The sequence below is a fragment of the Tachysurus vachellii genome, chromosome 5, assembly GCF_030014155.1.
Source record: "Tachysurus vachellii isolate PV-2020 chromosome 5, HZAU_Pvac_v1, whole genome shotgun sequence".
Taxonomy (NCBI): Eukaryota; Metazoa; Chordata; class Actinopteri; order Siluriformes; family Bagridae; genus Tachysurus; species Tachysurus vachellii.
In genome coordinates, this window is record NC_083464.1 from 30,918,185 (window position 1) to 30,940,826 (window position 22,642).

General features: G+C 36.9%; 3 protein-coding genes across 7 annotated transcripts in view; 1 reads left to right on the forward strand and 2 right to left on the reverse strand.

Moving 5' to 3' along the window:
• The window catches only part of LOC132846409 (uncharacterized), a 107,954-nt gene extending 98,933 nt beyond the window's left edge, over window positions 1–9,021 (reverse strand). The window contains exon 1 of the transcript XR_009648510.1: window positions 8,959–9,021. The gene's annotated coding sequence lies outside the window, so the exon portion shown is untranslated. The remainder of the gene's footprint in view (window positions 1–8,958) is intronic.
• Window positions 1–22,642, reverse strand: part of LOC132846407 (NACHT, LRR and PYD domains-containing protein 12-like) — a 130,869-nt gene that overhangs the window by 73,854 nt on the left and 34,373 nt on the right. The gene's annotated exons all lie outside the window — the stretch shown is intronic.
• LOC132846408 (NACHT, LRR and PYD domains-containing protein 12-like) lies at window positions 136–14,814 on the forward strand. Of its 5 annotated transcripts, XM_060871123.1 has the most exons (11): window positions 153–216; window positions 1,388–1,501; window positions 1,942–2,058; window positions 2,489–2,543; window positions 2,768–2,972; window positions 3,224–4,994; window positions 7,706–7,879; window positions 10,327–10,500; window positions 12,509–12,682; window positions 12,929–13,105; window positions 13,262–14,814. In XM_060871123.1, exons 2-11 carry the CDS (start codon window positions 1,449–1,451, stop codon window positions 13,296–13,298), a joined length of 2,937 nt encoding a protein of 978 aa, XP_060727106.1. In that variant the 5' UTR covers window positions 153–216; window positions 1,388–1,448; the 3' UTR covers window positions 13,299–14,814. The 5 variants fall into 5 exon arrangements, with proteins under 5 accessions (XP_060727107.1, XP_060727106.1, XP_060727109.1 ...); XM_060871124.1 differs by lacking the exon at window positions 1,388–1,501 and having other exon boundaries at window positions 136–216; XM_060871126.1 differs by lacking the exon at window positions 7,706–7,879.

The following is a 22,642-nucleotide window of genomic DNA, read 5'->3' on the forward strand; positions in this document are numbered from 1 at the left end:
TTTTTATATAAGAAGCTATAAGTAAGTGGTTTATTCTTTTGTGAACATTCCTTTGTGTCACTGTGTGTGTGTGTGTGTGTGTGTGTGTGTGTGTGTGTGTGTGTGTGTGTGTCTCCGCCCTTCCCGCCTCTGCAGTTTGAATTGTAATGAAAGTGAAAGTCAGCAGCTCCATTTTGTGACGAGTGAAAACTAAAAGATGTCAGGAGTAAAAACACAGTGAGTATCTAAAGCTCTAATACATAAACACACTGAAGTGACACTAGATGCAGAAGAGTTTTGTGGGTTTGTACTGAAGCTTTAATGTACACAGGTTGTTTTATAACTTGATAGCGTGATTATTTCCTGTAAGTGAACTCTTTAGTGGGTTTAATTTAATCAGTGTTGTATAAAGTAGTAGAAAGCAATACTTGAGTAAAAGTACAAGTATCGTACTAGAAAAAGACTTTGGTAGAAGTGAAAGTCACCTTTTAGAATATTACTCAAGTAAAAGTCTTAAAGTATCTGATATTTACTGTACTTAAGTATCAAAAGTATTTTTCTCATATTTAATGTACTTAAGTATTTGAAGTAAAAGTAAAATTTCAGTGATTTTCGGTACAGAAATATTTCTTGCAAATAATGCCACGGGTGTATAACGTTATATTCTTCACCCTGTTCACCACTATCGTCAGGGTGGTCGTCTACAGGGGCGGCCAACCCGCGGCTCCCGAGCCACATGCGGCTCTTTGCCCGGTTTCATGCGGCTCTTAAGTTCATATCGAAGTTTGTATTTGTGTCTTTTTAATATGCGTGTTCGCTTCGCTTGAGTTCAATATGGTAATTTTGTCAAACGCGCATGTGAGTGGGATGAAAATACCTCAAAGTTTCCCAGTAAGAGCAAGATCATTTAAGTGAACAATTTGTGTCAAGTTCGCTCTCAAAATGGCAGGGGAAAAAAAGGTGATGTTCATGTGTGCCTATGTGTATGATGTGGCTCTTTGTGGTAACACAGTAAAAACTGTGGCTCTTGGTCTCTGACTGATGGACACCCCTGGTCTACGATAACGGGAGGTCCTCCAGTAGGTGCTTCCATGGCGGTTTCAGTTGTGCTTCCGCCTCCTTTAGCAACGTTACACTGAAATAGAGCGTGCGGAGCGTAATGCAATCTAGGAGCAGTGATTCGCCAAACCTCCCTTATTGCAGTCGAACACATTTCTTCTGATTTCATTTTGTAGTAACGAGTAACAAAGATGCTTAGTGGAAATATAACGGAGTAAAAGTACACATTTTATCTAGGAAATGTAGTGGAGTAAAAGTGAAAGTTGACAAATTTAAATAACGAAGTAAAGTACAGATACGTGACATTTCTACTTAAGTACAGTAACGAAGTATTTGTACTCCTTTACAGTACATTACAACACTGAATTTAACACACCGATGTTGGAGTGAAGTAATCTGGAGAAGGAGACATGACTTCCAACATGAGTGTGTCTGGAAAACAGGACTTAAAGAAAGACGAGAGGTGACTTACTTTTACATTCACCAGCAATAAATACACACCGTCTCATGGGAACACATCTGTATCTCTAAACACTCACTAGTTAACACAGGAACTCAACTTTGCTTTAAGGTGTTTAATAGCAGTGAATATATCACTGATCTGATCTAAGAACAGTTTAGACAAATCATTCACTTAGAGAAGAGTAAAAAGGACTGTGTAATGTGGAGCATAAGAGCAGCATAGCTTTGAGTCAGTGAACTCTACAGGCTTTAAGTCAGTTAGCTGTGATTGGGACTCCTGATATCAGTGTAATTCCTGGCTTATGAGGCCTGTCTCCTGTTTGAATAAGTGTACAGACTGGATATGAATGAAAAAGATAGAATTGTTGGTGTTTAATGATGAACACATTGTTTAACAATGCTGAGTATTAATTATTGCTGATATTTCTGTTGTAATTCTAGAATGATGGAGGGAAAGAGATCAGACTCACCAGAACCCAGCTGTGTGTCCATGAAGAGTGACGCGTCAATGGGACATCCAATTGAATTCAGAGACAGAGACAGTTCTACTGATGTGAGGTCAGTATAGTGAGGTGTTTTACAGCAGTGTTCCACCTGATCAAACTCACTCGTCTCATTATGAAGCCCTTCATGAGCTTTATCAGGTGTTGAAGCAGTTAAACACTAAACTGTGCAGTGCTGCAGCTCTCGGACTGGCAGTGAGGAAAAGTGCTTTAAGAGTTCAGTTCAGTCTGCAGTCCCTGAGCTGGAGGGTCTGTGGTGCTACAGAAGAACATTTACACCTGGGACATTAATGACAATATAAAGATTTTATTCATTTATTCAAACATTTGTTTCTAAACATGTTGGTGTCAGTTAGGAAATCCTGAAATCAGTGTATTGTGTTAAGAGGATAGTGTTAAATATCTGTCTGTATTTATTAGTGTGTGATTTGTGCAGCTATGAATACATATAGTCATATTACATGATGTGTTTTGTTTGTTCACAGACGACAAAAGAAGAAATCAAACAGCAGCAGAAATCAGCTGGACTCCATATTCAAGGTGTGTGTGTTGTTTTTAAAGTGTGTAATGTGTGTTGTGATCCCTTGTAATGTCTTGATGTGCAGCAGCATTAAGGGTAATCAGTTGTATGAGCAATCAAAATGTCAGTTTTAAGTTTTAACTGTAATAATAAAAAGAGACTTTACTTAATTTTATAATATAAAAGCATCTCTTACTGTGTAACATGATAATATTTACATCTGTTCCTGTGTGTTTCTAACCAGGAGCTGGAACACAAAGTCATCACTCTGATAAAGAAAGAGCTGAAGAGGTTTAGGAAGCTCCTGAGTCCAGATTACCCAGCATGCACTGAGAGGGAGGTGGAGGATGAGGAGGATCTTCACAGTGTCAGAGAGGGAGCGCTGAAGATCACACTGCACGTCCTGAAGAACATGAACCACACAGATCTCGCTAACACACTGCACAACAGTAAGAGCTCTGAGTCATGACTTTATTCCATCAGGTTCACTTTAGAGAGAGGAAATAGTTTTAATTTTAGTATCATGTACTAAAACGTATTTGCTGCTTTTCTGTTCTGTTCGTGGTCCAGCTTTTGGTTACTTTGTACAATGGTCCTGTTCCTTCAATAATATTTAGTACATCAATAGCAGTGCAGCTGATTTGAAAGATTTTGCATTATAACTATTTATTACTAAACTAGATATTACTTTGTTTATTAGAACTCGACTCTGTGTGTCAGACAAAGTTGAAGTCAAAGCTGAGAGAGAAGTTTAAAAGAATTAATGAAGGAATCTCACAGCATGGAAGCTCAGCACTTCTGAATGAGATCTACACAGAGCTCTACATCACAGAGGGATGGAGTGGAGACGTCAATAATGAACATGAGGTGAGACAGATTGAGACAGCATCCAGGAGACCAGCAACACAGGAGAAACCCATCAAATGTAATGATCTCTTTAAAGACAAGTCCATCAGAACTGTGCTGAGTAAAGGAGTTGCTGGAATTGGAAAAACAGTCTCTGTGCAGAAGTTCATTCTGGACTGGGCTGAAGGAGAAGCAAATCAGGACGTCACCTTCATGTTTCCACTTCCCTTTAGAGAGCTGAATCTGTTGAAGCAGAAAAATCTCAGTCTGATGAATGTTCTTCATCACTTTTTCCCTGAAATGAGAAAACTAGAATCAATAGACTGTGACTCCTACAAAGTTTTGTTCATCTTTGATGGTCTGGACGAGTGTCGACTTCCTCTAAATTTCCAGAAGAATGAGATATTGTGTGATGTGACAGAGTCAGCCTCAGTGGATGTGTTGCTGACGAACCTCATCAAGGGGAATCTGCTTCCCTCTGCTCTCCTCTGGATAACCACAAGACCAGGAGCAGCCAATCAGATCCCTCCTGAGTGTGTAGACCAGGTAACAGAGGTACGAGGCTTCAGTGATCCTCAGAAACATGAGTACTTCAGGAAGAGGATCAGTGATCAGAGCCTGGCCAATAAAATCATCACTCACCTGAAGTCTTCAAGAAGCCTCTACATCATGTGCCACATCCCAGTCTTCTGCTGGATCTCAGCCACTGTTCTGGAGGGAAGGTTGGGTGAAGCAGAGGGTGGAGAGATCCCCAAGACTCTGACTCAAATGTTCACACACTTCCTGATTTTTCAGATCAAACACAAGGACCAAAAGTACCATCAGAAATGTGACCCTGGTCCTCAGCAGACCAGAGAGAGTATCATGGCACTGGGAAAACTGGCTTTCCACCAGCTGGAGAAAGGAAACCTGATCTTCTATGAGGAAGACCTGAGAGAGTGTGGCATTGATGTCAGAGAAGTGTCAGTGTACTCAGGAGTGTGTACCCAGATCTTCAGAGAGGAGTTTGGGCTTCACCTGGGGAAGGTGTTCAGCTTCGTACATCTGAGTGTTCAGGAGTTTCTGGCTGCTTTATACATGTTTCTCTCCTTCATCAGAAGAAATGTAACAGGTCATCAAACCTCTGATCTTTCTGATCTTTTCAGGAAGTCAAACATGTCTGATCTCCTCAGGAGTTTAGTAGACAAGGCCTTACAGAGTGAGAATGGGCACCTGGACCTGTTCCTGCGCTTCTTTCTGGGTCTCTCACTGGAGTCCAATCAGACTCTCTTACGAGGTTTAATGCCACAGACAGGAAGCAGATCTCACAGGAAACAGGAAACAGTGGAGTATATCAAGGAGAAAATCAGGGAGAATCCATCTCCAGAGAAATCCATCAATCTGTTCCACTGTCTGAATGAACTGAATGATCATTCACTAGTGCAGGAAGTACAAACTTACCTGAACAGAGGAGGTGTCTGGTGTCTCAGCGGAATCAGACTCTCTCCTGCTCAGTGGTCAGCTCTGGTGTTTGTGTTACTGAACTCAGAACAGGAGCTGGATGTGTTTGATTTGTGGAAATATGATCGATCAGATGAAAGTCTTCTGAGGCTGCTGCCAGTGGTCAAAGCCTCCAGAAAAGCTGTGTGAGTATTTTTATTTATAAATGTATTACTGCATGGTTTATTATTTTAATGTAACACTGAACTGCACTGTTTGGATTAATGTTAGTTAATAGTTCCTCTAATCATCTTTAAACAAACCTCTGGTACTTTTACAGGAGATTGTTTCACTTTTTACACTAACATGTTATATCTGAACTGAGGGCTGGGCCACATGGACAAAATCTTGTAACATCATATGAGGCATTTTATAGCTTTTATATATGAATCATTAGAAATTAAGTGTTCTCTAAAATTTATATCTAGACAAAATAACTGAATGCATTTAAGAACTAAAGACATTTCTGACCTAAACACCAGTGAAAGTCTTTTTCTTTTCTGTTTATTTTGAAAGTGACATTTAACTAAACTCTCACAGATGAGAAAAACATCAGACTGACAAAATGGGATCAATATGGAAATTATAGAAAATATAAAAAGTAAATATTAAAACACTCTAATGTCCTTCAAGTATCTCTTTAGGTTCAAGTTCCTCATCTTTTGTTGTGTGTGACACAGTGTTGTGGGGAGATTCACTCTGTCATGGCTTTTTTCCTCAATTGTTCTTTCTAAAAAAACAAAAGTCTCCTTCAGTCTGCACTACTGCTAAACTTTACCAAGGACTGAACTCGTGGTAAATAAAACATCAATCATCATTTTAGACCTCGACACATTCGACAGACGAAGTGGGAAAATGTTCAGCTTTATCTTCTTCTTATGTTAGAAACAAGCTAGGCAGCTAACTCAGATGTGTGATGAAGATTTTTTTTCTCTAACATTGAACTGTTTGTAGAGGATGGAGTTTAAATGTGACTTTTTATATGAAGATATTTATTTTGATGGGGTTCGTTTTGTTCTTTGCTTATCAAGTGTACAAGCAGGTGAAAAGAGAGAGGATGAATAATCTGTCACAGGTGAGTGTAGTGTCGTGACCGCTGTTATTAAAAAGTCCTGTTTTGTTCTACTTGGAGCTCGACAAAGACACCAAACTGTTAATGACCGATCACATTCTTGTTCTTGGATCGTGATTTTTGTTAATCTGTTGTAGTTGAATTATAGACACAGTTTTTTGTCTGGTTCACTGCATCAGAAGATGGTGTATGTGATAAAAACAGACAGTGAACACAAAGACGGTTGAACGTGACGGTCGGTCAGGTTTATCACCGTTACTGTTGAAGAGACGTCAGGTTTCGGTCTTTCGAACCTTTCTGTGGATTTTGGAGATTTTAAGCTTTGAACTGTGTTTGTATTTATAAGCAGCTGTAGTTAATCTATATTTTTTTGTACAAAGTTGTAACTTGTTTTGTTTTGACTTGTTTTGTTCTCTGTTCGTCATTAAGTACTGATAAAATATTACACATTGGGCTAAAGGTTTACAGACACTGAGGTCTAATATCACTTGAGCGATTATTTCACTGGGAACAAAATACTGAACTGTACCATACTGGAAAGAGTGGAGGAGGATTTTCTTTATTGTATTCTATATAATCTTGTATTCAGCTTAAGTTGAGATTTATAACTAAGTTACAGAGGTGAATAAGGTGCTAACTTGTTTTGTCTAGTCCTGGGTTAAAACACTGACTTGGAAGGTGTATTGTAATTGTATCTGACACATTAATTTTTTTTATACTGGTTCTAAAGTGTGTTCCTTAAGAGAAGAAAATAATGACCGTTAAATTGTTGAAGTTAAATGATGTGTTTTGATTCTGACAGCTACCTTGGAGTCGGACATCTCACTTACTTTGCTAGGTTTGGGGAGGTTGTGCTGTTCAAAGCTATTTCCACACTGTGTGTTATACAATATACACTACACTCTTCAGGAAGTACCATGTCACTTATATAGCCACCTGAAGCCCACCTACACAAATCCTTTAGTGTAACATACAGTAGTGGGAGTGTTGTGTTAGACTTTTACCTACAAGGTGCATTAGACTTCCCTGTTATGTGTATAGTGTGTTTTAGATTTAACAAATGAATATGTCTATATGTTATCCATCTAAAGCTAATACTTGTGTATATACAGTGTCACTCATTTAATGGTAAGTAGTTTGACTTTCTGATGCTGTGTGCAGTCGTGCTGATGTGACGTCACTCTGTAAACAGGGAAGGAGCTCAGATTTCTGATGAAAACTCCACGTTCACTTCTCAGTTGTAGAGGCATGAAAGACATGATCTCATTTACTCTGTGGAGAAAAAAGGGTTCACTAAGTTGTGTTGAAATAGTAACAGTGACATCTGTAGTAAACAGTACAATGTTCTTTCTAATATCCTTTATTTACATTGTTTATGATATATGACAGATTTTTACACATCTATATTCTATAAAAAATGTAAATTATAATCAATAATCATTTATTAGGTTTAAAAGATCAAATTATCTCTTTAATTCAAATCTGTTTGGACGTATGTGAACACTCCACCTGTACTCAGGTCCACACCAACCACCTGAACCAGTGTGTGTTTGTAGGCTGCTCGCTCTCACGTGTGTGTGTTATGTACATGACCTAATGGTCTTATAATAAATTGTAGCTGAGAGATTGTGGAGTGCAGAAAGACGTCCCTGCTCCTGTAAATGTGCTGATGTGGTGTCCTGTCCTCTGATTTGTGTGTGTGACACAAACACACTACTTTAGCTGGATTATGACTGTGTGTGTGTTTGAGATCAGTGTTCTGATATTTCATCATTTCTCTTCCAGTCTGCGTCGGTGTAATCTGACAGAGGAAAGCTGTAGAGTTCTGTCCTCAGTTCTCAGCTCAAACTCCTCCAGTCTGAGAGAACTGAACCTGAGTCTCAATAAACTGCAGGATTCAGGAGTGAAGCTGCTCTCTGATGGACTGAAGAATCCACACTGTACACTGGAGAAACTGAGGTACACACACACACACACACACACACACACACACACACACATACACACACAAACTTTAATCTTTATATCTTAATAAATTTTACGTAATAATTATAATCATCATAACTTTATTTTTATAGAACCTTTTTAAACTCAAACTTCAAACATGCATTACAATAGAAAAATATTGTAGTACAAACAATATACAATATATATTAAATATGAGAAAATATGCTAAATAACAGCAGCACAATATTAAAGTCATTAGACATGAAAAATCAAACAGAAAATAGAACATTAAGAGATCAAAAGCTCTGATAAACTTGGACTTGTACAGAGATTATATTATATGGTATTATATGATGCTGTTTTCCCCAAAGCTCCAACTCAGTCCAGAACTGGAACTGCTCATTTCTATTCATCACAGTGACTCACGTCATTTGATTCTGTTCACCAAAAAGCGCCATTCAGATTCGTTCACTGATTCGTTTAGTGACTCTTTCTGTAAATGATATCATTAAACCACACCAGTGAGTGTGTTTTTAGATATTATGAGTAAGTCATCGTTTACCGAGATCATTCATGAACAACAATGAACAAACTGTACAATGAACACACTCTACTGCAGTCAGTGAAAAGCAGCCGAAGCAGTCACGTGTTTTACACAGGAGGGACATCAGTGAACCAGAAATATGAGTCAGCACATGTTTCAGTAAATTATCCTCTTTCAGAAAGTTAAATACATCGTCTCATATGATCTGAGACACATGGATCTGTCCAAGAGCAGTCCAAGTTTATACAGATGTGGCTATTAAGAATGTGCGTCTTTTTGCGCAGCTTCACGGGAAACGTAGTTCGATTTCACGCGGATTCCTGATGTCTTGTTTTCAAGAATTGAAATACACGTGCTGTGATTCACACAATATCCCCCAGGTGGCGCAGAACCCACTGTACTACAGGTATAGACCAGATTGTCTAGGGACTCTGGACCTCGGTAAGTTTTTTATGTTAAAAAATAAAATGTGAAGCTCTGAATGAATAATCAGCTGTTTAAAACTCTTCTGAGTGTCTGCGTTACAGATCTATACTTCAGTCTATACATTTACATTTACAGCATTTGGCAGACGCCCTTATCCAGAGCGACGTACATACTGTAAGTGCTTAAATCTCTAACATTGGATACATTAATGCTGGTTCACTAGGTTACATACTTAAGATACCATGAGTTTAAAACATTGTTCAAAGTTACAATGAAAAAGTGTCAAAGGTGTTTTTTTTTTATTAAATGCAAAAGATAAGGAAAGAAGTGCTAGTTGAAGTGTTTCCTGAATAAGTAGGTCTTCAACCGCCATTTGAAAATATCCAGTGACTCAGCTGTCCGGACCTCTAGGGGAAGTTCATTCCACCACCCTGGTGCCAGAACAGAGAAGAGTCTTGTAGTATACTTGCCTCTTACCCTGAGAGATGGTGGAACCAGTCGAGCAGTGCTGGTAGCTCGGAGGGTGCGGGGTGCAGTGTGAGGAGTGATGAGGGCTTTGAGGTAAGAGGGAGCTGGTCTGTTTTTGGCTTTGTAGGCCAGCATCAGTGTTTTGAATCTGATGCGTGCAGCTACCAGAAGCCAGTGGAGGGATCGCAGCAGCGGGGTGGTATGTGAGAACTTTTGCAGGTTGAACACAAGCAGTTCAGCTGCACTTTGGATCATTTGTAGAGGACGAATGGCGTTCATATGTAGACCTGCCAGCAGTGTATTGTAGTAATCAAGTCTTGAAATGACAAGAGACTGAACAAGTACTAAGAGTCCGTCAATAGAAAACATATTGAAGTCAGGTTTACATACTCGCTCTCTCTGGCCTTTGTTACACTGGTCACCCAGCATTTCAACAGTTTTTGTTTTTGGGAAATTATTTTATTTGACTAAGAGCTTCACATTTTATTATTTAATAAGAAAAAATTACCGAGGTCTGGATCTCTGTGTCCTCATAACTGGCTACAGCCACAAATAGGATATCAAATGAGTAAAACATACATGGACTATTTAAACCCCATTTGTGAAAGTATCAAGTATATAAATATTGTAACAGCGACTACAGAATATATATATATGTAATGGTCATGGTTTTAGATGTAGAGAATAACGTGTCTGCACAGGAGGTCACAAAGATTTAAATTCGACTAAAGTATATACTCTGAAAGTTGAGAGAATTAAAGAAACCAAGCATATTACTGGCTTCAGTATACGTGACAGAGAATTACACACGACTGAACTCTACTGGTCATGTGTTTTCGGCGCTAGAGAATGTGATGTGGCAAGAAATCGCAGGAACGTTTTCTCCGTGATGCGCATTCTTTCTTGTCACATCTGTACACAGATGTTCATTTTATATTTTCATCTTGAGATTAGAACTGATGGAAACATCTCATTTCACTATCAGAGAAATAAATCAAACACTTCATCATTTCTCTTCCAGTCTGTGTGGGTGTAATCTGACAGAGGAAAGCTGTAGAGTTCTGTCCTCAGTTCTCAGCTCAAACTCCTCCAGTCTGAGAAAACTGAACCTGAGTGTCAATAAACTGCAGGATTCAGGAGTGAAGCTGCTCTCTGATGGACTGAAGAATCCACAATGTACATTGGAGATACTGAGGTACACACAAACACATACACACACACACACTCTCTCTCTCTCTCTCTCTCTCTCTCTCTCTCTCTCTCTCTCACTATATTAGTGATTTTAGTATCTTTTTTTTCAACTTTAAGTTTCTCCTCCAAACACATTTTAGAGAAAAATGATGATAGAGTAAATAATCCACCTCTGTCACGTTCATTACACTTGTGACTGTGTCTGTAACACGACTGCTGATGATGTACACAGGACACATCACTGAAACTAGATAAAATATTATAGTCCTAATTAAGCTCTAATGTAGGGGGTGTGTCACTTTGTGTAATCACCTTGTATCACCTGAATCTACAGCACTGGACTCGTTACACTTCACTCTTCATACAATTCAGTGCATATATCAGCCCTATCAGCTTGGCTGTGACATACACAACATTGTTGAAATGTTCAAGAACTCTCACACCCTCCGATATCACTCCAACATCTACTGGGCAATCTTCAATGTTTGAACCTTTTATAAAATACAATCCCAACACAGTCTTCTGGATCGAGTCCTGAGTCCTGGGTGCATCTGTATCCTACAGAGGAGAATTACAATGATACAGTTATTCAAAATGCATGTGTGCTAAAGGAATATTTCACCCAAAAATAAAACTCATCATTTAGTCACCTTTACATGGTAATGCAGTTCACCTGAAAAAAACATCAGTGGATAAAGATGGTACATGTACAAGATGTTCTAGTTTTAATAACATTGCACCTAAATTCTGAACAACCATATCAGGCAAGTCTTAAGCCATTGCACTGCAGTCATCATGTACTAAATTATCACTGGCTTCACCACTGTCAACATTTTCAGGCTCCTGTAATTGTTCAGAGAACTACGTCAGGCTTAACTTAGTGAATGTTGGTTGTGTTTTTTGTTTTAATGTGATTTAAATGTTCCATATACATTAGACTGGAAAACAGAAAACATGTTTCATTCTTCTTTAAATGACTGTTTATGTGAGCAAAGTAATTTCTTTCTGAGGAAAGACCACTGTATGCACACAAATAACAAGTAAAGATTTTTTGAATTAAAAAAAAATCATAGGGAAAATTTCATAGGTGAAATTTTTTTTCTTAAAAAATCTTTATTTTTTCTGCAGCTCTTATGTACATATAATATAATATGTACATTTTTCTTTTTTTTACATTTTTATTATTTTCATTTTAAAATCCTGCCATTAATATAGCACTTGATGCTGAACATGGGGTTAAAAGTTAAACTCCTAAACTCTGGAGTGTAAATGATAGTGAGATGATCCAGATATAGAGCATGTTTTGTATTGGGTTACTGTTTGCTCCAGCATTCAACATCCGTCGCACAACCCTGATCACCAGCTGGTTTATTTTATTTTTATATACAATAAAAAAAATCTCTTTCTGTCTGTCTGCCTGTCTGTCTGTATTAGAGCATGGGCTCTGTCCTTTATAGATGTAATCTACATGGAACTCTCACCAGCCTGATTTATTGGTGTTAATGAGGTTCACTTTAAAACATGTGACTGATTAAAGTGATGTAACTGATTAACACTTATAAACATCATTTTTTCTGTGAGATTTTAACATGCCACTGTAATGCAGACAAGAGAACATCTGTAAACATTTTTTACAAGTGAAACTCTGTCACAACATGATGTCCAGTGTAACAACCTTGTTGTTGTTGATTATAATGAGAATTATTCCAATAACATTTATGGAACATAACACATAACAAGGCTGTTTTATATGTGATATCTGATTTATTATGACAAAATCCCAATGGATTCAGATCATCAGTAATGTTACAAAAACTTCTACAAATGATTCAGTTGTTGATGGTGTCAGTATTGATGGGTTGTAATAGCTAGTTCTGTGGTGTCCCTGTCCTCTGATTTGTGTGTGTGACATAAACACACTGACATTTCTGTTACATCTTCAACTTTAGCTGGATTGTGGCTGTGTGTGTGTTTGAGATCAGTGTTCTGATATTTCATCATTTCTCTTCCAGGCTGTGGAAGTGTAATCTGACAGAGGAAAGCTGTAGAGTTCTGTCCTCAGTTCTCAGCTCAAACTCCTCCAGTCTGAGAAAACTGAACCTGAGTCGCAATAAACTGCAGGATTCAGGAGTGAAGCTGCTCTCTGATGGACTGAAGAATCCACATTGTACACTGGAGATACTGTGGTAAACACACACACAAACACATACACACACACACACACACAAACACACACACACACAGAGAGCTTTAATAAACACTACAACATCCAGTTCTCCTCTGTGGTAACTGTATTTGTAGTGATCTGATATATTGTCATTGTTGTGTGTGTGAGATGGAGAGTAAATGTACTGTATATAAAGATTTTGTGTAGTTTATGTTTTCAATACTAAAACTGAGTGTGTTAAGTGTGAAGGTTTTCTTTCTTGCAGGATGGAGAACTGCAGTATTACAGATGAAGGTTGTGCTGCTCTGGCTTCAGCTCTGAGGTCAAACTCCTCATCACACCTGAGAGAACTGGATCTGAACGGTAATAATCCAGGAGAATCAGGAGTGAAGCTGCTCTCTGATCTACTGAAGGATCCACACTGTAAACTGGAGACACTACAGTGAGTTACTGACTTACTGTCTCTTTACTGTATGATATTGAGTAATATTCACTGTGTGCTGTAAAATGTCACATCTAATGTGTGTATTTATGCTTCTGTTGTTCATAACCAATGTGTTTAAATTTGTCTGTAATTCTGTCCTGTTGTGTTTTTCAGCATTAATGATGATACACTCACCAGGTCTGGTGTATGACAGGAGTCTCTCCTCAGACCTTTTTTCCAGGATAAAGCAGTTATGGAGGTGAAGCGTTAGAACAAGCGTTAGAAATTGCTTCTTCATATCTGATTTTTTTTCTATAAAGTCTTCTACATTTCTTGTACATACCATAAAGTCAATCCTTGTCCTGCAAGTTTTTCACTAAATCTCTTCTTTTCTTCCTCCGTTTCTCTTTCTCCACACGTCTATCACATTGTTTTCACTCATTAGATCCTTGAGTTCTTTACTCCATATACGATTTAAAAACCATCCCATCTGCCATATTGAGTTTACTGAAAACAGTGTTAAAGTCTGCCATCATTATTATTTCTTTACACTTCTTTAAAATACTATTTTTTTGCACTCTTCCGATTTTGTTCCTTCCTCTACTTATTCTTATGGTTGCAAAGGGGCGGGAAATTTCCAGTAAATTTATGGAAACTTTTAATGAAAACTTCATCTGGGGAATTTTGGAAATCTAATACAGATTTAAAAATAAGACAGGTGTGTGTGTGTGTGTGTGTGTGTGTGTGTGTGTGTGTGTGTGTGCTATAGAATAAGTTTGAAAAAAGCTTGTAAAAGATTTATACAATTCAATTCACAGATATAGAAATAATTAGTTAAACAATTGGAATATTTTGGAATAAAAACATTTTACAATTGATGCAATTAAAGTTATTAGGGACAAATTATAATTCTTTATGCTTTTGAAAGTATCTTATGCTCATTTAAGCCTGATTTATTTGATCACGATAAAGAAAAAAACAGTAATATTGTGAAATATTACAATTTAAAATGTATCTTTTATGAAGCAAAGTATCCTAAATAAATATAACAGGTTAAAAAATATGAGGAGCTCATGCTGAAGACTGTTGAAATAGCTGATGAAAATTCAGCTTTGATCACAGAAATACATTCTATTTTAAAGTAGATTACATCAGAAAGCCATTGTAATAATATTTCACAACGATAGTTTACAAACTGTTTTGTTTTGTATTTTTGATCAATTGCAGGCTTGATGATCATAAGAGACTTCTTTCAGAACCATTAAAAATTGATTTATTTCACTCAATGTGTACAAACTTTTGAGTAGTTCTGTACTTCTGTAAAATAACAGAAAACGGACTAGAAGAGATGACAGAAGATAAAGAGTAGAACAGCTTAAGCTAGTCTCATAAATGTCAATGAAATAGTGCTAGCTTACATTTAGCATATGTGGCTGGGCATTTGGCACTTAGAGGGGCTGTGGTAGCCTAGTGGTTAAGGTTTTGGATTACCAATCGCAAGGTTGTGAGTTTGAATCCCATGTCCACCAGGTTGCCACAGCTGGACCCTAGAGCAAGATCCTTTGTAGAACAATGCTCAGTTGTAAAACAAATGACGTAAAAATCTAAGCCGCTCTGGATAATGTCTTCTGCAAAATGTATGCAGATCTGATTTTGTAGCTACTGTATGAACACATTTTAGTATTTGCTAAATAAACCTTAATAAACCTTGCATGTTTGCAGCCCCATCTGTTGTCAATGTATTTCTTAATGTCAATCTTGTATGACATCAATGACATCTTTTTGGAAAATTTTCTTCAGCAAAACAAGATTTTCTACAGAAGACGACTCACAGTCAATGAGTGCAATCTCATTGATGACATGGGTCACATATCTTAGTATAACGGCACATTGATTCTTAGCAGTCAAATCTTGTGTTGTATTCATTTGTACTGAATACATTCCATCTTGCCCCCTCCTGTTAAAGAGGAAACCTCTATGTTTCCACAATGTACCAAAATCATGTACTACCCTGAAAGCATATCTGCTATCAGTATATGGTGACACGTATGCCTTGTGCTAGCTTCTGTTAGAGCAATTAACTTTACCAGGACACCTCTCTGCACAAGCAGCAATGATTCAGTTTCACTATTTCATGTTGTGTGACTATATCTTACGTAGATACGGCCTGTTTTCTGCTTTCTAAAGACTTATGCATCTACAAACAGCTCAAGGTCTGGATACTGCGATGACATCTCCTGCAAATCGGACCTGTAAATTTAATTTACAACTGTTACACAATTGTGCTGTTTTTCATCAACTTATGTGTAAGAGGCGTTGCAAGGTTTAGTACAGTACAGCGTTTCCACTTGACATTTCAAGTAAGAGATTATCTCGTAACAATTGTGCTGGTTGCTGACGTGCTGTTTTCTGTTAAAGGATTAGATGGTACTGCATCTGGAACTATAGGTTATTTTCACTGAATTCTACAATGTCACTAGAAGCATTGACTGCATTTTTTTTGCTGCTGCTACAGCTTTTGAATTCATAGGCATTTTTTTATCTACTATCTGTGTGAATGATTTGTTCGGATCTGGTTCATGTAATCTGGGTGTGGATTGTAAGGCTAGCTTTAACTCTTACAAAGACTTTTTCTGCTTCAGATGTCCTACTAAGTGCATTGTGGGCCTGTAGACCCTTCCCATGAGCCATTGCACACAAGGGAGCCTCAAGGATTGCATAATTAAGTATAAAGGTTCTGTAATAAAAACACATGCCTAAAAATTACATTAGTTGTTTCTTTGTTTTAGGCTTTGGAATGTTCTGTATGGCAATATATCTGGTTTTATATATGCTTTTACCTTGTTCAATATAATATATTCCAGTAATTTCACCTGTTATTTTACAATTTGCAACTTCATTATAAATGGTTGGAGTTTCACATTTAAAAATACCGCAATTTACAAGGCCTACACGTTCAAACTTGGGGGTTATTTGCATAGGTGCACAATTAATAAGACCCACATCATGTTTTTTCAGAGATCCGTAAGAACTGCATTTAAACGGGGTTTCATCTACAGAAATATGTGGTACCTGCCAAACTGCTTTCAGCACATCTGTGTTTGCTTGTGGTGTTATCTCAAATTTTATCTTCTGTCAGTCAAATCCATCCAGCTCAAAGACATTACAATAGGCTTTTATTTTCTTACTGTAAAACACAGTGGGATCTGAACTGGGTTTCCAATCACAAGTTTTCACACATTTCAATGTCCACCCTCATAAGTCTTCCCACTTCTCTTTTTCATCTTTTGACAGAGACACATGTGGATATGAATTAAAAGTAACCTTGGCTGTTGGCTACATCTTGGACAGAGGAACTGGCACTGTCATGCTTTGCACAAAAATGCCTCAACATGGATGATGTATTATTATCATGGACTCTTTTCTTTGTTGCGTTCAGGAAACGCTTCCGCTCCTTGAAAGCAAACACAGAGAGAATGAGGAGAAGCTTCTTACCGCAGGCCAATTTGGAGCCTAAACCAGGAAACACCCAGGACTCACTTACAGATTGATTATCTTACAGATGAATGTCTGGAAAAATTACAATATTCAAATGGTCCAATTGTTTACAGAAACAAATCAATTGAAGAATATAATGCTCAGTTACAACCTATGATTATAGAGAAACAACCTTGTTTTATCAAAGTTATTACATCAAATTCAATCACTCGTGGACTTGGCTGTTACTTTGGTTATGGCTATGTATTGACCGCCTTACATGTTATTGAAGATGTTATTGAAGAAAACAAAAATTCTGAGTATTTTCTATACTGAAAAATCTACAAATGCATTGATCTATAAAGCTTGCTTTACTAAATTCTGTAACAGCGATCTGAACAGAGATCAGGCTTTTATTAAATTGTTTGGCGATACCACTCCACTTGGTCCGGGCCTACAGAACCACATTGGTAACATTAATGATACTGACAAAGGATATTTTTACACGTCAACCCCCGACGGGAATTTTCAGAAGCAGGAGGGTAAAATCATTTGTCTAAAACAGTGTACTGATGCTTTTCTAATATCTGTAGCAGGTAAACCTGGAGACAGTGGCTCTCCTGTTTACAACGCTAAAGATGAAATGATTGCCATGATATGATATCGAGGTGTCATGACGGAAAGCAAATATGGCTTTGGTTCTGTAATTTCTCAACAGTTTTTACCCTGGGTCTGAAGACCAGTGTTTATGAAGAAAAACATATTTAACCATTTGATAAAATAATCGTTCAACTGGATGCTTTATTTAACAGTTTTATACATTCACCAATTCAAACATCTACACAATACTTTCAACATGTTTTATGATCATCATACATTCTATTTCTGATCTGTTATTGATATATTATTGAATATACAATATTATTGATCTGATTCTGTTCCATCCCACAGAGTCTTGCTTATTAGTTTTATTGAACAACTAAATTTGAGGAGAAAAAAAATCCACAATGTCAATGCTAAAGCAACAACGACAAAGCGAATGGAAAGCTCAACATCAGAAGACTGAGTGCACAGGAAGTGGACGCCACCCACGCAGCTCTAACTATTTGCATGATGTGTCACCTGTCTGCTTTGAGATTTGTAAGCTCATTTGATTCGAAATAAAAAAGACTGTTTTGAACTCATCCAACTTTTGTCTTCATTAAGTTTAAAACGATTTAAGTCTTGTTTTAGTAATTCTTGTGGACGTATAGTTTAAGCCGCATTTCATCTTTGTTATTATAGATAGATAGATAGATAGATAGATAGATAGATAGATAGATAGATAGATAGATAGATAGATAGAACTTTATTGTCATTGCATAATAAAGCTACACAGCAACGAAATCCAGTTTGGCATCTAACAGAAGTACAAAGAGAAGCAATTGTGCAAATACTGTAGACAAGTGCAGATAAATTAGTAATAAGTTGAAAAATATAGGAATGCAACAAAAGCCTTTTGTGCACTGCTTAATACCATTATCTTTTTTAAAATGGTTCACACTTTATACCTTAATCTGTTTTTAGGTCCAGTGTTTGATTTGCTCCGAGCAGCTGGCCTATAATCAAATCAAATCAAATCAAATTTTATTTGTCACATACACATACATACAGGGTACGACATGCAGTGAAATGCTTTTTGCATCTGTCCGGTATATAAGCATAAAAAGGAATGCATAAAATTAATAAATAAAAAAGTATGAACTATATAAAAACTATATAAAATATGAAAATATATGTGGAAAAATATTGTATATACATGTACATAAATATACATATACATAAATGTGTATGGTTTTTAATGATTGTCCTTAAAGTGTCCCTGTGCAGTATGGTGTGTATAGATTGTGTATAAAGTGGCATTGTGCTGTGCAAGTCCAGAGTTAAAGTGTCAGTGCAAAAAAGTGCGCATAAAAACAGTGAAGATGGAGAGAGAGGTCCAGTACTAGATCCTGGGTGTTTCCTGGTTTAGGCTCCAAATTGGCCTGCGGTAAGAAGCTTCTCCTCATTCTCTCTGTGTTTGTTTTCAAGGAGCGGAAGCGTTTCCCTGAACGCAACAAAGAAAAGAGTCCATAATAATAATACATCATCCATGTTGAGGCATTTTCGTGCAAAGCATGACAGTGCCAGTTCCTCTGTCCAAGATGTAGCCAACAGCCAAGGTTACTTTTAATTTTATTCAATTGTTTCAGTTTTAATTATTAGAATAATTAAGTGGTTTAAAAGTGCTGCTGTAATTTTATTATTGTCAAAATAGGAACAGTCTCTCTCTCTCTCTCTCTCTCTCTCTCTCTCTCTCTCAATTTCAGTTTAAGTGTGCTTTATTGGTATGACAAAAACTGTACATTTGTATTACCAAAGCATTTGCAGCTGTGATGTATACAAATAGTACAAAAAGTTAAATTTAAACACATTGTGCATATTTAAAATAGTAAATTATAGAAATACAATAAGAACGTACATTATTGTATTTAATATTGATTCATTTATTTATTAATCTATCCTTAATTTGACAACCCATTAATTTTTGCTTCTAAAATTAATACGTTGTTTGGTTGTGGAACATTCTGTGATAGCGCTTTCACCAGCAGAGGTCCTCATCGAGCTCTGATTTGAAAAGCTTCGAGTAATGAACCTTTTTCCGATACAATTAGGTTGAAAGCTTCACTGCTTCAAGAAAGCTTCACTTCACCATCACTAATTCATTTTATTTAATGTGTTGGTTTGCATTGTTGGTAACAGCATTGCCTCGTGATACGGTCAAAAACTGTGCGCACACCTTCCTCCAGCAACACCTGTCACCTGAAGAAAGGTTCCTACCTATATTCACTCATTATAGAACAGTGACCCCTAGTGGACACCTTTACAAAAACAAATGGCTCTTACAGCAACATTAAGGTCGGTTTAAAATGATCAACAATCATTTAAATTTTCCTTTCTGTTGTCTAAATCTTGACTGATTAATCTGATGTACAGAGATTTAATTTGTGAATTTGGAATAATCCTAATTAGCACTCTAAATGGATTGAAAGTGTGTAAAATCAGTTAGTCAATATTTCAGTGTGTTAAGTGGGACCCCAGACCTCATCTGTATGTGTGTGAGTGGAAACTCAGAACCTCTGCTGTGAATTCAGTAAATCAAGGTCTCATAGATAAGGCCAGCACTGTTATTAACACTGCACACACACAATGCACACATGACCTGCACAGCACAGCTCACACACACATATAAGGAACCAGATGCACATTATGAACAAGAGGGTTTGAGAAACACAAACAAAGCAGATGTGTTATTGTTGAAGAATTAGTATTGGGATAATTACAGATGTACTGTAGAAGTGAGTCGCTCTAGAATACATGTAAGGCCAGGGAAGACATACTCATTCATTATGGAGAATTCATATCCACATGTGTCTCTGTCAAAAGATGAAAAAGAGAAGTGGGAAGACTTGAGGGTGGACATTGAAATGTGTGAAATCTGGTGATTGGAAACCCAGTTCAGATCCCACTGTGTTTTACAGTAAGAAAATAAAAGCCTATTGTAATGTCTTTGAGCTGGATGGATTTGACTGACAGAAGATAACATTTGAGATAACACCACAAGCAAACACAGATGTGCTGAAAGCAGTTTGGCAGGTACCACATATTTCTGTAGATGAAACCCCGTTTAAATGCAGTTCTTATGGAACTCTGAAAAAACATGATGTGGGTCTTATTAATTGTGCACCTGTGCAAATAACCCCCAAGTTTGAACGTGTAGGCCTTGTAAATTGCGGTATTTTTAAATGTGAATTTCCAACCATTTATAATGAAGCTTGGAAATTGCAAATTGTAAATTAACTGGTAAAATTCCTTTAAAATATTAGAACAAGGTAAAAGCATATACAGTACTGTATAAAACCAGATATATTGCCATACAGAACATTCCAAAGCCTAAAACAAAGAAACAACTAATGTAATTTTTAGGCATGTGTTTTTATTACAGAACCTTTATACTTAATTATGCAATCCTTGAGGCTCCCTTGTGTGCCATGGCTCATGGGAAGGGTCTACAGGCCCACAATGCACTTACAGTAGTAGGACATCTGAAGCAGAAAAAGCTTTTTCAAGAGTTGAAGCTAGCCTTACAATCCACACCCAGATTACATGAACCAGATCCGAACAAATCATTCACACAGATAGTAGATTAAAAAATGCCTATGAATTCAAAAGCTGTAGCAGCAGCAAAAAAAATGCAGTCAATGCTTCTAGTGACATTGTAGAATTCAGTGAAAATAACCTATAGTTCTATAGATCTAATCCTTTAACAGAAAACAGCACGTCAGCAACCAGCACAATTGTTTTTTGAAACAATTTTGAAATGTTCTTACTTGAAATGTCAAATGGAAACGCTGTAATGTACTAAACCTTGCAACGCCTCTTACACATAAGTTGATGAAAAACAGCACAATGGTGTAACAGTTGTAAATTAAATTTACAGGTCCGATTTGCAGGAGATGTCATCGCAGTATCCAGACCTTGAGCTGTTTGTAGATGCATAAGTCTTTAGAAAGCAGAAAACAGGCCGTATCTACGTAAGATATAGTCACACAACATGAAATAGTGAAACTGAATCATTGCTGCTTGTGCAGAGAGGTGTCCTGGTAAAGTTAATTGCTCTAACAGAAACATGTAAATTAGCACAAGGCCTACATGTCACCATATACTGATAGCAGATATGCTTTCAGGGTAGTACATGATTTTGGTACATTGTGGAAACATAGAGGTTTCCTCTTTAACAGGAAGGGGCAAGATGGAATGTATTCAGTACAAATGAATACAACACAAGATTTGACTGCTAAGAATCAATGTGCCGTTATACTAAGATATGTGACCCATGTCATCAATGAGATTGCACTCATTGACTGTGAGTCGTCTTCTGTAGAACATCTTGTTTTGCTGAAGAAGATTTTCCAAAAAGATGTCATTGATATACAAGATTGACATTAAGAAATACATTGGCAACAGATGGGGCTGCAAACATGCAAGGTTTATTAAGGTTTATTTAGCAAATACCAAAATGTGTTTATACAGTAGCTAGAAAATCAGATCTGCATACATTTTGCAGAAGACCTTAACCAGAGCGACTTAGATTTTTATGTCATTTGTTTTACAACTGAGCATTAAGGATCTTGCTCAAGAGCCCAGCTGTGGCAGCCTGGTGGACATGGGATTCAAACTCACAACCTTGCGATTGGTAATCCAAAACCTTAACCACTAGGCTACAGTCTTCAGTATGAGCTCCTCATATTTTTTTAACCTGTTATATTTATTTAGGATACTTTGCTTAATAAAAGATATATTTTAAATTGTAATATTTCACAATATTACTGTTTTTTTCTTTATCGTGATCAAATAAATCAGGCTTAAATGAGCATAAGATACTTCTTTCAAAAGCATAAAGAATTATAATTTGTCCCTAATAACTTTAATCTTTAATTGCATCAATTGTAAAATGTTTTTATTCCAAAATATTCCAATTGTTTAACTAATTATTTCTATATCTGTGCATTGAATTGTATAAATCTTTTACAAGCTTTTTTCAATCTTATTCTATAGAACCATCACACACACACACACACACACACACACACACACACACACACCATCTCATGTGTGGATAAATTTCACCACTTATTTTTAAATCTGTATTAGATTTCCAAAATTCCCCAGATGAAGTTTTCTTTAAAAGGTTTCCATAAATTTACCGGAAATTTACCACCCCTTTGCAACCATAAGAAAAAGTAGAGGAAGGAACGAAATCGGAAGATGGGATGGTTTTTAAATCGTATACGGAGTAAAGAACTAAAGGATCTAATGAGTGAAAACAATGTGATAGACGTGTGGAGAAAGAGAAACTGATAAAGAAAAGAAGAGATATAGTGAAAAACTTGCAGGACAAGGATTGACTTTATGGTATGTACAAGAAATGTAGAAGACTTTATAGACAAAATCAGATATGAAGAAACAATTTTGAGTATCATAAGTTCTTATTTTTTA

Bases quoted from the DNA above. Each gene is read 5' to 3' on its own strand.
- LOC132846408 (XM_060871123.1), top strand. From the start codon at position 1,449: ATGACTTCCAACATGAGTGTGTCTGGAAAACAGGACTTAAAGAAAGAC. The intron at 1,502-1,941 runs GTGACTTACTTT...TTGTAATTCTAG, and splicing joins GACTTAAAGAAAGACGAGAG to AATGATGGAGGGAAAGAGAT. The intron at 2,059-2,488 runs GTCAGTATAGTG...GTTTGTTCACAG, and splicing joins GACAGTTCTACTGATGTGAG to ACGACAAAAGAAGAAATCAA.